The sequence below is a fragment of the Canis lupus genome, chromosome 11 (genome assembly GCF_011100685.1).
Source record: "Canis lupus familiaris isolate Mischka breed German Shepherd chromosome 11, alternate assembly UU_Cfam_GSD_1.0, whole genome shotgun sequence".
Classification (NCBI taxonomy): Eukaryota; Metazoa; Chordata; class Mammalia; order Carnivora; family Canidae; genus Canis; species Canis lupus.
The window spans coordinates 515853-530139 of NC_049232.1; the positions used below are offsets into that span (position 1 = coordinate 515853).

Here is a 14287-nt window from a genome sequence, read left to right on the forward strand (position 1 = left end):
AGTACATAGCAATACAGCCTTTCTCAGGAAACTAGAAAAGTCTCAAACACACAAGCTAACCTGACACCTAAAGGAGCTGGGGAAAAAAAACAACAAATAAAGTATGAACCAAGTAGGAGAACAGAATTAATAAAGATTAGAAGGGAAATCAATGTCATAGAAACCAAAGGAAGAGTAGAACAGATCAATGAAACTAGGAGCTGCTTCTTTGAAAGAATTAATAGGATTGATAAACCCCTAGCCAAATTATCAACAAGAAAAGAGAGGAAGGGCAGGGCAAGATGGTGGAGGAGTAGGGTCCCCAAATCACCCGTCCCCACCAACTTACCTAGATAACTTTCAAATCATCCTGAAAAACCTACAAATTCGAGCTGACATTAAAGAGAGAACAGATGGAAAGCTACAGAGAGAAGAGTTTGTGCTTCTAACAAGGTAGGAAGGCGGGGAAAAAAAGAATCAAGTGGAGGAGGAGCCCCCTCGAGGAGCTGGGCTAAGGCCGGGTGGGGAGAGCCTCCAGAACAGGAAAGCCCAGTCCCAGATAAGCAGGAACTTTAAAAATCCACACCAGATTCTTCTGGGATGGAAAGGCACTTAGCAGGGAACTTGGGCAGGATCCCAGGAGGGGCAGTATAGCCTCCAGTCTCCCAGAATAACTAACAGAGGAAGTGCACCCTGGGGGAAAGCATGCCACAGACTGTGGGCCAAGCTCCATAAAGCGCTGGAGCACACAGCAGGGCATCGCGAGAAGCTCAGGTGGTGGCTCCAGGCGGAGAGGGCTGCGCCCAGCTGCCTTCAGGACTGTGGTCCAGAGAGTGCAATTCCAGCAGCACAGGTCCCAGATCCCAGGGCGCCAGGGGACACAGCCCAGGATCCTGTGCTCCCCCCAGGACAGGAGGAGGTGGGGAGGGCACAGGACAGCGAGGACTCTCCTGCCACTGGGCACCCCCAAGCCATGCAGATCAGCAACCCCCACCCCGGGAGCATCCAGGCCAGTGCAGACTGGGAGACTGCAGTAGTTACTGCGGGAGCTGACCCCAGAGCTGGAGCTCTGGCCACCACCAGTGTGGTTGTTCCTCCTTGTGTCACCTGTGCCTGGGATGTAGCAGAGCCGCCAGGGAAAAGGGGCCTCACGGGGTAAAGAGTTCCCACTGAGCCGTGCACCTGGCAGGGAGCAGGGCATCTCCCCTAGGTGCACACACCTGAGAATCAACACAGCAGTCCCCTCCCACAGAACACCAGCTGGAAGGACAGGGGAAGAGCAAGTTCCTGACCGCAGTGCTGGAAAGCTCCAGGGGAAATCAACAGATTTACAGTATATAGAATAAGAAGATAACCCTCCTTTTTTTCTTTTTATTTTTTTCCCTTCCTTTTTCCATTTTAGCCACTCTGCACTGAGCAAAATGACTAGAAAGAACTCACCACAAAAGAATAAGAAACTACTCTCTCCCACAGAGTTACACAATTTGGATTACAATTCTATGTCAGAAAGCCAATTCAGAAGCACAATTATAAAGCTACTGGTGGCTGTGGAAAAAAGCATATAAAGGATTCAAGAGACCACATGTCTGCAAAATTTAGATCTAATCAGGCTGAAATTAAAAATCAATTAAAAGAGATGCAATTCAAACTGGATGTCCTAACGACGAGGGTAATGAGGTGGAAGAAAGAGTGAGGGACATAGAAGACAAGTTGAAGGCAAGGAAGGAAGCTGAAGAAAAAAGGAGAAAAACAATTAAAAGACAATGAGGAAAGGTTAAGGGAAATAAATGAAAGCATCAGAAGGAAAAATCTACATTTAATTGGTGTTCCAGAGGGTGCCAAGAGGGACAGAGGACCAGAAAGTGTATTTGAACAAATAATAACTGAGAATTTCCACCTTGGGAAGGGAAACAGGCATTCAGATCCAGGAGATAGAGAGATCCCCCCAAAATCAATAAAAACCATTCAACAGTGTGACATTTAATAGTGAAACTGCAAATTCCAAGGATAAAGAGAAAATCCTTAAAGCAGCAAGAGACAAGAGATCCATAACTTGTATGGGGAGAAATGTTAGATTAAAAACAGACCTCTCCACAGAGACCTGGGAGGCCAGAAAGGGCTGGCAGGATATACTCAGGGTGCTAATGAGAAGAACATGCAGCCAAGAATACTCTATCCTGCAAGCTCTCATTCAGAATAGAAGGAGAGATAAAGAGCTTCCAAGATAGGCAGAAACTGAAAGAATATGTAACCACCAAACCAGCTCTGCAAGAAATATTAAGGGGGACTCTGTTAAAGAAAGAGGATGCCCAAGGAAATAATCCACAAACACAGGGACTTAATAGGTATTAGGATGGCATTAAATTCATATCATTCAATAGTAACTCTGAATGTGAATGGGCTTAATGACCCCATCAAAAGGTGCACGGTTTCAACTGGATAAAAAAGCAAGACCCATCAATTTGCTGTCTACAAGAGACCCATTTTAGACCTAAGGACAACTCCAGCCTTAAAATGAAAAGTTGGAGAACCATTACTATTCAAACAGTCCTCAAAAGAAAGCAGGGGTAGCATTCCTCATTGCAGAAAAATTAAAGTTTATCCCAAAGACAGTAGTAAGAGATGAAGAGGGACACTATATCACAATAAAAGGATCTAACGAACAAGAGGATCTAACAATCATGAATATAGATGCCCCGAATAAGGGAGCTACCAATAATATCAATCAATTAATAACCAAAGTTAAGACATACTTAGATAATAAACATGCTTGGATAATAATACACTTATACTGGGGGGCTTGAACATGGTGCTTTCTGTAATTGACAGATCTTCTAAGCACAAAATCTCCAAAGAAACAAGAGCTTTAAATGATACAGTGAACCAGATGGACTTCACAGATATTTACAGAACTTTACATCGAAATTCAACTGAATACACATTCTTCTCAAGTGCACATGGAACTTTCTCCAGACTAGACCACATACTGGGTTACATCAGGTCTTAACTGATACCAAAAGACTGGGATCATCCCCTGCATATTTTCAGACCATAATGCTTTGAAACTAGAACTAAATCACAAAAAGAAGTATGGAAGGATTTCAAACACGTGGAGGTTAAGGACCATCCTGCTAAAGGATTAAAGGGTCAACCAGGAAATTAGAGAAGAATTAAAAGATTCATAGAAACTAATGAGAATGAAGATACAACCGTTCACTATCTTTGAGATACAGCAAAAGCAGTCCTGAGGGGGAAATACATCACAATACAAGCATCCATCCAAAAACTGGAAAAAACTCAAATACAAAAGCTAACCTTGCACCTAAAGGAGCTGGAGAAAAAAAAGAGCAAATAGATCCTACACCCAGAAGAAGAGAGTGAATAAAGATTCTAGCAGAACTCAATGAAATAGAGACCAGAAGAACTGTGGAACAGATCAACAAAACCAGCGGTTGGAATTAATAAGAGAGATAAAGCATTAGCCAGCCTTATTAAAAACAAAAAATACTCTAATTAATAAAATCATGAATGAAAAAGGAGAGATCACAAACAATACCAAGGAAATACAAAAGATTTTTAAAACATAATATGACCAGCTATACACCAATAAATGAAGCAATCGAGAAGAAATGGAGGCAATTCTGGAATACCACAAACTACCAAAACTGGAATTGGAAGAAATAGAAAACCTGAACAGGCCAATAACTAGGGAGGAAATTGAAACAGTCATCAGAAACCTCCCAAGACAAAATCCAGAGCCACATGGCTTCCCAGCAGGAACTCTATCAAACGTTTAAAGAAGAAACAATTACCTATTCTACCGAAGCTGTTCCGAAAAATAGAAAGGAATGGAATATTTCCAAACTCGTTCTATGAGGCCAGCATCACCTAATTCGAAAACCAAATACCTCCACCTAAAAGGAGAATTATAGACCAATACCCCTGATGAGCACAGATGCAAAAATTCTCAACAAGATACTAGCCAGTGGGATCCAACAGTACATTCAGAAGATTATTCACCATGACCAAGTGGGATTTATCGCTGGAATGCAAGATTGGTTCAACACTCATAAAACAATCAATGTGATACATCATATCAACAAGAGAAAGAAACAAGAACCATATGATCCTCTCAATAGATGCAGAGAAAGCATTTGACAAAATACAGCATCCATTCCTGATCAAAATTCTTCAAAGTGTAGGGATAGAGGGAACATTCCTCAGCATCTTAAAAGCCATTTATGAAAAGCCCACAGCAAATATCATTCTCAATGGGGAAACATTAAGAACCTTTCCCCTAAGATCAGGAACACACAACACAGGGATGTTCACTCTCACCACTGCTATTCAACATAGTACTAGAAGTCCTAGCTTCAGCAATCAGGCAACAAAAAGAAATAAAAGGCATTAAAATTGACAAAGAAGAAGTTAAACTCTCTCTCTTTGCAGATGACATTATACTATACGTAGAAAACCCAAAAGACTCCACCCCAAGATTGCTAGAACTCATACAGCAATTCGGCAGCATGGCTGAATTCAAAACCAATGCCAGAAATCAGTGGCATTTCTATACACTAACAATGAGACTGAAGAAAGAGAAATTAAGGAATCAATCCTATTTACAATTGCACCCAAAGCAGAAGATACCTAGGAATATACCTAACAAGAGAGGTAAAGGGTCTATACCCTAAAAACTACAGAACACTTCTGAAAGAAATTGAGGAAGACACAAAGAGATGGAAGAATATTCCGTACTCATGGATTGGAAGCAATAATATTGTGAAAACGTCTATGCCACCCAGGGCAATTTACACGTTCAATACAACCCTTCTCAAAGTACCATGGGCTTTCTTCAGAGAGTTGAAACAAATCATCTTAAGATTTGTGGATGTAACTGGAGGGTATTATGCTGAGTGAAATAAGTCAGTCAGAGAAGGACAAACATTTTATGGTCTCATTAATTTGGGGACTATAAAAATAGTGAAAGGGAATAAAGGGGAAAGGAGAAAAATGAGTGGGAAATATCAGAAAGGGAGACATAACATGAGAGACTCCTAACTCTGGGAAACGAACTAGGGGTGGTGGAAGGGGAGGTGGGCGGGGGGTGGGGGTGACTGGGTGACGGGCACTGAGGGGGGCAATTGATGGGATGAGCACTGGGTGTTATTCGATATGTTGGCAAATTGCACACCAATAAAAAATAAATTTATAAAATAAAAAGAAAGATTTGTGTGCAATCAGAAAAGACTGAATAGCCAGGGGAATATTGAAAAAGAAAACCGGTGAAATTGGTGGTCTGGGGGTAGTTCTGACTTTACCTCTTTGAGGAACCTCCACAGTTTTCCAGAGTGGCTGTACTACCAGTTCACATTCCCACCAACAGTGCAAGAGGGTTCCCCTTTCTCCACATCCTCTCCAACATTTGTTGTTTCCTGCCTTGTTAATTTTCCACATTCTCACTGGTGTGAGGTGGTATCTCATTGTACTTTTGATTTGTATTTCCCTGATGGCAAGTGATGCGGAGCATTTTCTCATGTGCTTGTTGGCCATGTGTAGGTCTTTTTTTTTTTATTATTTTTTATTTGAGTTAAATTTGCCAAAATATAGCATAACACCCAGTGCTCATCCCACCAAGTGCTCCCTCAGTGCCCATCACCCAGTCACCCCAACTCCCCACCCACCTCCCCTTCCACCACCCCTAGTTCGTTTCCCAGAGTTAGGAGTCTCTCATGTTCTCTCCCTTTCTGATATTTCCCACTCATTTTTTCTCCTTCCCCTTTATTCCCTTTCACTAATTTTTATATTTCCCAAATGAATGAGACCATAAAATGTTTGTCCTTTTCCAGCTGACTAATTTCACTCAACATAATACCCTCCAGGTCCCTCCACATCGAAGCAAATAGTGGGTATTCGTCGTTTCTAATGGCTGAGTAATATTCCATTGTATACATAGACCACATCTTCTTTATCCATTCATCTTTCGATGGACACCGAGGCTCCTTCCACAGTTTGGCTATTGTGGACATTGCTGCTATAAACATCAGGGTGCAGGTGTCCCGGCATTTCACTGCATCCATATCTTTGGGGTAAATCCCCAGCAGTGCAATTGCTGGGTCGTAGGGCAGATCTATTTAGAACTCTTTGCGGAACCTCCACACAGTTTTCCAGAGTGGCTGCACCAGTTCACATTCCCACCAACAGTGCAAGAGGGTTCCCCTTTCTCCACATCCTCTCCAACATTTGTTGTTTCCCGTCTTGTTTATTTTCCCCATTCTCACTGGTGTGAGGTGGTATCTCATTGTGGTTTTGATTTGTATTTCCCTGATGGCAAGTGATGCAGAGCATTTTCTCATGTGCATGTTGGCCATGTCTATGTCTTCCTCTGTGAGATTTCTGTTCATGCCTTTTGCCCATTTCATGATTGGATTGTTTGTTTCTTTGCTGTTGAGTTTAATAAGTTCTTTATAAATCTTGGATACTAGCCCTTTATCTGATATGTCATTTGCAAATATCTTCCTCCATTCTGTAGGTTGTATTTTAGTTTTCTTGACTGTTTCTCTTTTTTTAAATAAATTTATTTTTTATTGGTGTTCAATTTGTCAACATACAGAATAACACCCAGTGCTCATCCCGTAAGTGCCCACCTCAGTGCCCGCCACCCAGTCACCTCCACCCCCCGCCCATGTCCCCTTCCACCACCCCTAGTTCGTTTCCCAGAGTTAGGAGTCTCTCATGTTCTGTCTCCCTTTCTGATATTTCCCACTTGTTTTTTCTCCTTGTCGACTGTTTCTTTTGCTGTGCAGAAGCTTCTTATCTTGAGGAAGACTGAGGTGGGCACTTGACGGGATGAGTACTGGGTGTTATTTTATATGTTGGCGAATTGAACACCAATAAAAAATTAACTTAAAATAAAAAATAAAATAAAATAAAATAAAATAAAATAAAATAAAATAAAATAAAGGAAGTCCCAATAATTCATTTTGCTTTTGTTTCTCTTGCCTTCATGGATGTATCTTGCAAGAAGTTGCTGTGGCCAAGTTCAAAGAGGGTGTTGCCTGTTTTCTCCTCTCGGATTTTTTGGATTTTTGTCTCATAGTGTATATATATTTTTTATTGGAGTTCAATTTGCCAATATATAGTGTAACACCCAGTGCTCATCCCGTCAAGTGCCCCCATCAGTGCATGTAACAATTTAAATTTTTTAATTCAATTTAATTAATGCCTGTATATTATTAGTTTCAGGGGTAGAATTAAGTGATCAATCACTTGCATATAACACCCAGTGTTCATTACGTCAAGTGCCCTCCTTAATGCCCATCACCCAATTACTGCATCTCCTTCCCTCCCCTCCAGCCACCTGTTTGCTTCTATTATAGTTAAGATTCTCTTATGTTTGCCTCTTTCTCTGTTTTTATCTAATTTATCTTTCCTTCCCTTCCTCTCTGTTCATGTTTTGTTTCTTAATAGAAATATGCAAGTAATTTCTAAACTGTAGGGATACATTTACATTTCCTACAGAAAGCTTTATCAATCCTTTAATGTAACATGGGAGAAGACTAGGAACTAACCATGAATAATTATAAAAACTCAATTTCTGCCCTCTAGGAAGTTTCCACTTAAATTGTCCATATTTGTTAGGCTAAATATTCAATTACAGTGCCCGGCAATAAAACAAGTTATAACCAAAAAGATTTAAGAAATAGGTAAATTTAATTTAAAACTTTCAAAATTATTAATAATGACAGTAATATCTATGCCTTGCTTCTTCGCGATACTTTAGATTTACATGTCGTGATCCCTATGAGGTAGTGCAGGTGTCATGATTCTCTCTTTTTTAAAGATTTTATTTATTCATTCATGAGAGACACAGAGTGAGAGAGAGAGGCAGAGACATAGGCAGAGGAAGAAGCAGGCTCCATGCAGGAAGCCCGACGTTGGACTTGATCCCAGGCCTCCAGGATCACAACCTGGGCCAAAGGCAGTGCCAAACCGCTGAGCCACCCAGGCTGCCCATGATTCTGTTTTATTGAGGAAACAAACAGAGTGAGTGACTTACCAATGTAATGCAACCAAGTAGTGGCAACACCAAGCACCAGGTGCCATTGTGCTCAGTGCTGGCTGCCAATCCTGCAATGATCCAGCCCCTTCCTCAGGGCCCCCATCACTTCTTGGTTTCTTAAGCTATAAATGAGGGGGTTGAGCATAGGAGTAAGGACTGTGTAGAAGATAGAGACCGCCTTGTCATGACTAGGGGCCCGGTAGCGCCGAGGCCTCAGGTAGATGAACATGGCTGCCCCATAGAAGAGGGAGACAGCTGTCAGGTGGGAGGAACAGGTGGCCAGGGCCTTTTTACGGGCCTGAGCAGAGCACATGTGGAGCACAGCCCTCAGGATATGGGCATAGGAGGCCACAATAATGGAGAAGGGAAGAAGCAGCATAAAGACACAGCAAGCAAAGAGCAGAGTGTCAAAAAGGGATGTGTCTGTACAGGCCAGTTTTAATAAAGCTGGCACCTCACAGAAGAAATGATCCACAATCCTTGAGCCACAGTAAGGTAAGCTCATGGCTGCCACCATCTGGATAATTCCATCTAGTATCCCAAAGGCCCAGGAACTCCCAGCAAACTTGAGACAGACCTTCTGACTCATGAGGATAGGATAGTGAAGTGGGTGGCTAATGGCCACATAGCGATCATAAGCCATGAGTCCCAGCAAGAGCCCCTCAGATCCCACAAGAGAGACAAAAAAGCCAATTTGTATGCCACAACCCACAAAGGAGATGGACTTCCTGCCAGACAGGAAGTTGACTGCCATCTTTGGCACATTTGCACAGACCAACATGAGGTCCATGAGAGAGAGCTGACTGAGGAAGAAATACATGGGTGTGTGAAGCCGAGGATCTATGTAGATGAGGAAGAGGAGGAGAACATTCCCACAGAGGGCCACTGTGAAGACCACCATAACCACAGAGAATAGGACAAGATCAGTCTGGCTATGGGAAAAGATGCCCAAGAGGATGAAGCCATCTATAGATGTTCGGTTCAACCATATCTCCATGGCCCAGTTGTTCACCGTCACCTGAGAACATGAATAGAGAAATTCTGAGATTGAATGGCATGTCTTTATTTATCTCTGACTTCTTCTTCAGTCAGTTGTATCTTTTGTAATTCATCACAGCTGAACAACATGTGCTTTGGTACATAAAAGAGAGTGCTCTTTCATGTTCCTGTGACATGGATTATAGGCTATTTGCTAGATCATAGAATTGGGCTACATATCTATATTTGCATATGTTCATATAAAAAATAATAGGAACCGAATTATTTTATGTGTCATAGGATTGGGCAATCCTCCTTTAGCAGGAAAATATTGGTTTTCCTTATATGGCATGATTCTTTTTAGCTGGGATTATCCAGACTCAAGAAACTATCTCCAATAGGAGTGGGGCTATTTCATGTCCAAGAGATAATTTACATGTGTTAACAATAAGGGAAATTAACAGAGACTTGAGATGTTCTTATTTTGTTCAGGCCTAACATCTTGGAATCATTTAAAATTTTTCTATGTCTTTAGTTCCCTAGATCTAGACCACCAGAAAAGCCTTTTGGTTCTACATTCAGAATACTCAGAATCCAATTGATTCCCATCATCCCCATTGCAAGTGCCCTGGTCCAAGCCACTATCCTGTCTCAGGTGGATTATTATAGGCTCTTTCCCAGTTTTCTGGCTTCTGTCCTTAAATCTTTTGAGTCTATTCTTGTAGCAATTTAAATGAATCTTTAAAAATATGTCACATGATATAACTCTCTTGCTGATAGTATGTCCATGTCTACTAAAATTACTCCAAATAAAAATGATTCCTTGCAGTGGCAAGGCTCTATGTATATCACACACACACACACACACACACACACACACACACACACACCAGTACCTCCAACCTCATCTCCTACCATGCCCCCCTTTGCTCACTGTGCTTCCTTGAGTTTTCTTGGACAAACTGGATACACTCCCACCTTTGGGATTTTGTTGTTTATTTCTCTTTGGAATGTTCTCTCCCCAGACTTCTCTCACCTGCTTCAGATATTTACTCAAATGTCTACCTCCATAGAGATGACTTCTGTGAAGGTCATATTAAGACTAAAACTGTCTTGAAAAAAAAACTGTCTTGCACTCACAAGCCTTTCCTTGCTCTTGTTTTTTCCCATAGCACTTACACCATTTAACACACATTGCTTACATTTCTCTACTTTTATGGTCTGTCTCATCCCACTGGAACATAGGCACCATTTATTATTCACAGTGAAATTGGCAGATTCTAGAATGGTTTCCTAGGTCATAGTATAACCTCAATACATATGTGGTGACTGAATAATACATGATGAAGTGATATAAGACTGAAATTTTCATTTTCAGTCTTCAGAAAGACTCCTCTTTCAATTGCAGGAGCACTGTTCTTGACCTGAATGTACTAGTTCACTATGGAGATCCTTCCTCTAAGGGTGAGTGATCTAGTAAGAAATATCTCAGGTATTTTTAAAAGATAAAGATTCTTCCATAAATGCATGATAGCAGCATCTAGCAGTTGTTTATGTGGGGTGTATTAATATCTACCTTACCTCCCTACAAAGAGGAAATGAGACAACCCCATAGGACATGCTCTCTGTGTAAAGACTTGGTAATTTCCTAAACTAGATGGGGCCTACATAGATTCACCACCAAGAAGGCAGGCTTCCATGAGCTGTACCTACATAATGGACTATGGTCTGGCTTGTACCCACCAAGATGTGCCCAAGTATCCTTGCCACGACTAACATCCAGGTGCGATGTTGGGGAGGGCTGTTCTACAAGAGTAAACCACTGTTCCCATAGCCTTCAAATACCATTTGGGATATATTAGCTCCAGACTGAACAAATAAACTGAACAAACCAAGTCCCCCAGACCACACATCAGAAGTTCTTCCTCCTGTGCTGAGGACAACGAACTTTACCAACTGTGTGCAGAGGCATTCAGCCACATGCATCTTCAAAGAGATTCACTCCATACCTTTCCTTCCTTCCAAGTTTTATAATACAATACTACCTAGGTGATTAATGACATTTCTCGCCCTTCCTGGACAGCTCCTCTGAACTCTGATTCTTGTATCTGCTTATATTCAACACCTCCATTGGATGTCCAATGAGCTTTTCCTACCTAAACTGACCACAGAACCCTTGGTCTCCCCTGCAGAAATATCTGTTTTCCTCTCTTCCCAGCTCAACTTATGGTATCTCTGTCAGTTGCCCAGGATGCAAAACATGAGGTGTCCTTGAATCCTCTCTTCTCACGCACATCCTATCAGAACCCCTGCTGGCTCTTCCTGAAGAATGTAATCACTTCTGTCCACATCTCATTCCTGCAGGTTCCAGCTGACTATGCTGTCATTGCTGCTTCCCTAGATGATAGCAATGGCCCTTAATTGTATTTGCCTCTCCCTCTGTCCTTGTTCCCACTCTAGTCTATGTACATAGTACTAGAGTGAAGTTGTTTCTGTAAAATAAAAGATGAAATGGTTTAAGAATAAAGGAAGACTCATCTAGCTAGCCCTCCATCATCACCCAGACCTCCTTTTCTTTTGCTTTCCCTAGAATTTCCTCTACTCTGGTGTCACTGGCCTCCCTGCATTTCAGGACGAGTTGGTACATGCCCTAACTTCCTCATGGGAGGCTCTTCCCAGATATGGTCAACATCGTTCCCTCACCTTCTTCTCACCTATTCAACCAGGTCTTACTCAACACCTATTTGGAGTAGAAGTCTTTCTTTCCTGCCCTTGTGCTTCTCGGAACACTTAACACCATCAGGCATGCCACATTTAATTCACCTGGATTTGTTTTCTACTTTCCCACTTAGAACCTATAATGTATACATGCACATATTTTACTCTCAGTAAATGTTGTTGAATGATTAACTATAATATGCAAACAACTCCTTCTGCCTCTCTTTCGCTAGCACTTCTTTCCACTTATTCTTTGCCTTTCTGCTTTAGATCATTCTCTAACCCAGGAACCTATCACTGAGTCCCCTAATCCAGACAGAGGGATAAAGAAATAGATCAAAAGAAGGGGAATAGAAAAAAGATCAGAAAGAGGCACAATACTAGAAAGAATATACTCAAGCCCTTCATTTCCCCTCCCAAAAAGAAAACCTGAAGGAGACAGACAATAGGAAGAAGATGAAATGCTGATAAACAGATAGAAATAGAGAAATTACCTGCAACCAGTAATAGAAACTGCAAGGAAGAGATAAGGATGTGATAGAGAAACCCTCACTCACCTTTGAGTGGGATCTCTGGAAGAAAAAACCCAGCAGATATCCTGTGGAGGAATTTCTAACAGCAAAATAACTTCATTGTCCTTCCTTGGGTTTGTACTTACGGGGTCAGAAGAGAGAAGGAGGAGCCCTCAAGCTCACTTCCCCAGCCCCCCAATCACCTTTCAAACAGGCTACCAAAGTTCTTGTCACCATTAGCCCTCCTGAGGCTCTCTATCTCAGACAGTAAGGCTCAGATAGACAATAGCTTCTTCTCAGCAAAAGGGAAAAGAAAGAAAGGAGAGTTAGTCAAGGAGATCGTGGTGGGCATGTGGCCACAGAACCAGCACCTGTGCATCCAGCCCACCCACAGACACCCATCCACCTCCCACAAGCTGCCTCTAGCCCAGATTGCAGCTGTCTCCCACTGCCCATGCAGGCACTTAACACTGAACCTGAACAAGGAGGGTGAGGCTGATCACTCCCAGGGGAACTCACAAGCCAGCTCTGGAACAGTTCCCAAGCTCACAATTAAAAAAAAAAAACAAATAGGGAGCTTGGGAACAAGACTAGATAAGGGCCAGCTGCCATAGTGTGAGGAAATTTGGTCAGGGGAGGGAAGCTACTTTTGGTGCTCTATCTCCAACTGCAGACCTATACTTCCCTAGTGACTCTGAGGGCCCTCACAGGTCTCCATCTGTGGCTGTACCTGTGCCACGCAATCCACACCTGTTCTTTACCTGTCCTATGAAGTCAGCCTATATCTATCGAAGCCCATGATACATAGAATGATAGGTGAGATATTATACTTGAATGGGGACTTAACATAATCTGGCCTTATGGACATTATACCCCAGTGTGAAGGAAAGAAGAGTACCCACATTCAGGAGAGTAAGATGGTGGCAGGAAGCTGGTTGTCATCCCCAAACTGTCAGATGTTTTCCTAAAGTCAGTGCCCTTCATAGTTTGCTGTGGATAGCCCTATGGTCTACAGATACTATGCCTGTCTTCCCAGTGTAATCATGGACAGCACTCTCTTACCATCTGAAGAGTATCCCAGGTTGGATGATAATTTTACACTCACACTGTTTTTGGCCTTATTACCATAAAAGCAAGTCAATTTTCCAAATGGCCAATTCATTGGAAACTAATTGGCTAAATGACTAATTTATCTCTTGAGTCTTGTTTTATTTGACTGCTTTTAATTTATTTTCACAATAGCAAAAAAAAAGTTTTATCTGCCATACAAAGCTCTTGAGGCTTTGGAATCTGATGCACAGAGAAGAGAGATTGAATCAGGGGGCTAATAGAAAGGGGATTGATGGAAGATGTTAGAAGACACCAAGAGGTGCAGATAGAGGCACTTAGAAAAAATAGGCCTGCTGCCAAACATTCTAGGCACATTCAAATTGTCTTTTGAATTATTCAAAAGATAGATGACTATCTGTAGTCATCTCACCCTCTTCTTTTCCAGATTCCTTTTCTACTTATTATCTACTACCCACTGATCTCTCTGATTTCAATAGTTAACTGAAGAATTCCTACCTCCACATTCTTGTTCAAGTTATTGTCCCATCGGAACTTAGTTTGTCAGCTTTGCATTTCCTTTTTTTTTTTTTTTTTTTTTTTTAGCTTTGCATTTCCTATTGAAACTTCATTCTGTAAAGACTCATCTAAAGCTCATTGTTACTATTCTCACCTTCCACAGATTCAATCCACACCATTTCAGCCTCTGTAAGCCCCTTTGGACTATTGTCTATATAGTTTGCAATTATACCTGTTCTATCACATGAAATATGTTATATTGCCATATCTAACCCACATAGTTATTGGGTGAAAAAGAAAAATAGCTTTACTTTAAGCTAGGACCACCTTCATACCTGGAATCTTCTTGTCCACCTCTTAATGGATATCAGGCTGATTGCAGAGCTGTCTGGTCAACTTCAGGTGTAAGTCTCATCCCACTTAGCTAATCAAGACTGGCTTTCAGTAGTCTATGATCCAGCCTTCATCCAAGTCA

At 41.7% G+C, this 14287-nt stretch overlaps 1 protein-coding gene across 1 annotated transcript; it reads right to left on the minus strand.

Annotated features, from left to right (window-relative positions):
* Positions 1-8087: 8087 nt before the first annotated feature.
* On the minus strand, positions 8088-9035 carry OR2V1 (olfactory receptor family 2 subfamily V member 1). Its single transcript, NM_001388851.1, has one exon. It carries the CDS (start codon positions 9033-9035, stop codon positions 8088-8090), a length of 948 nt encoding a protein of 315 aa, NP_001375780.1.
* Positions 9036-14287: the final 5252 nt, after the last annotated feature.

Coding starts and splice junctions, on each gene's coding strand:
- OR2V1 (NM_001388851.1), bottom strand. CDS start 9,035: ATGGAGATATGGTTGAACCGAACATCTATAGATGGCTTCATCCTCTTG.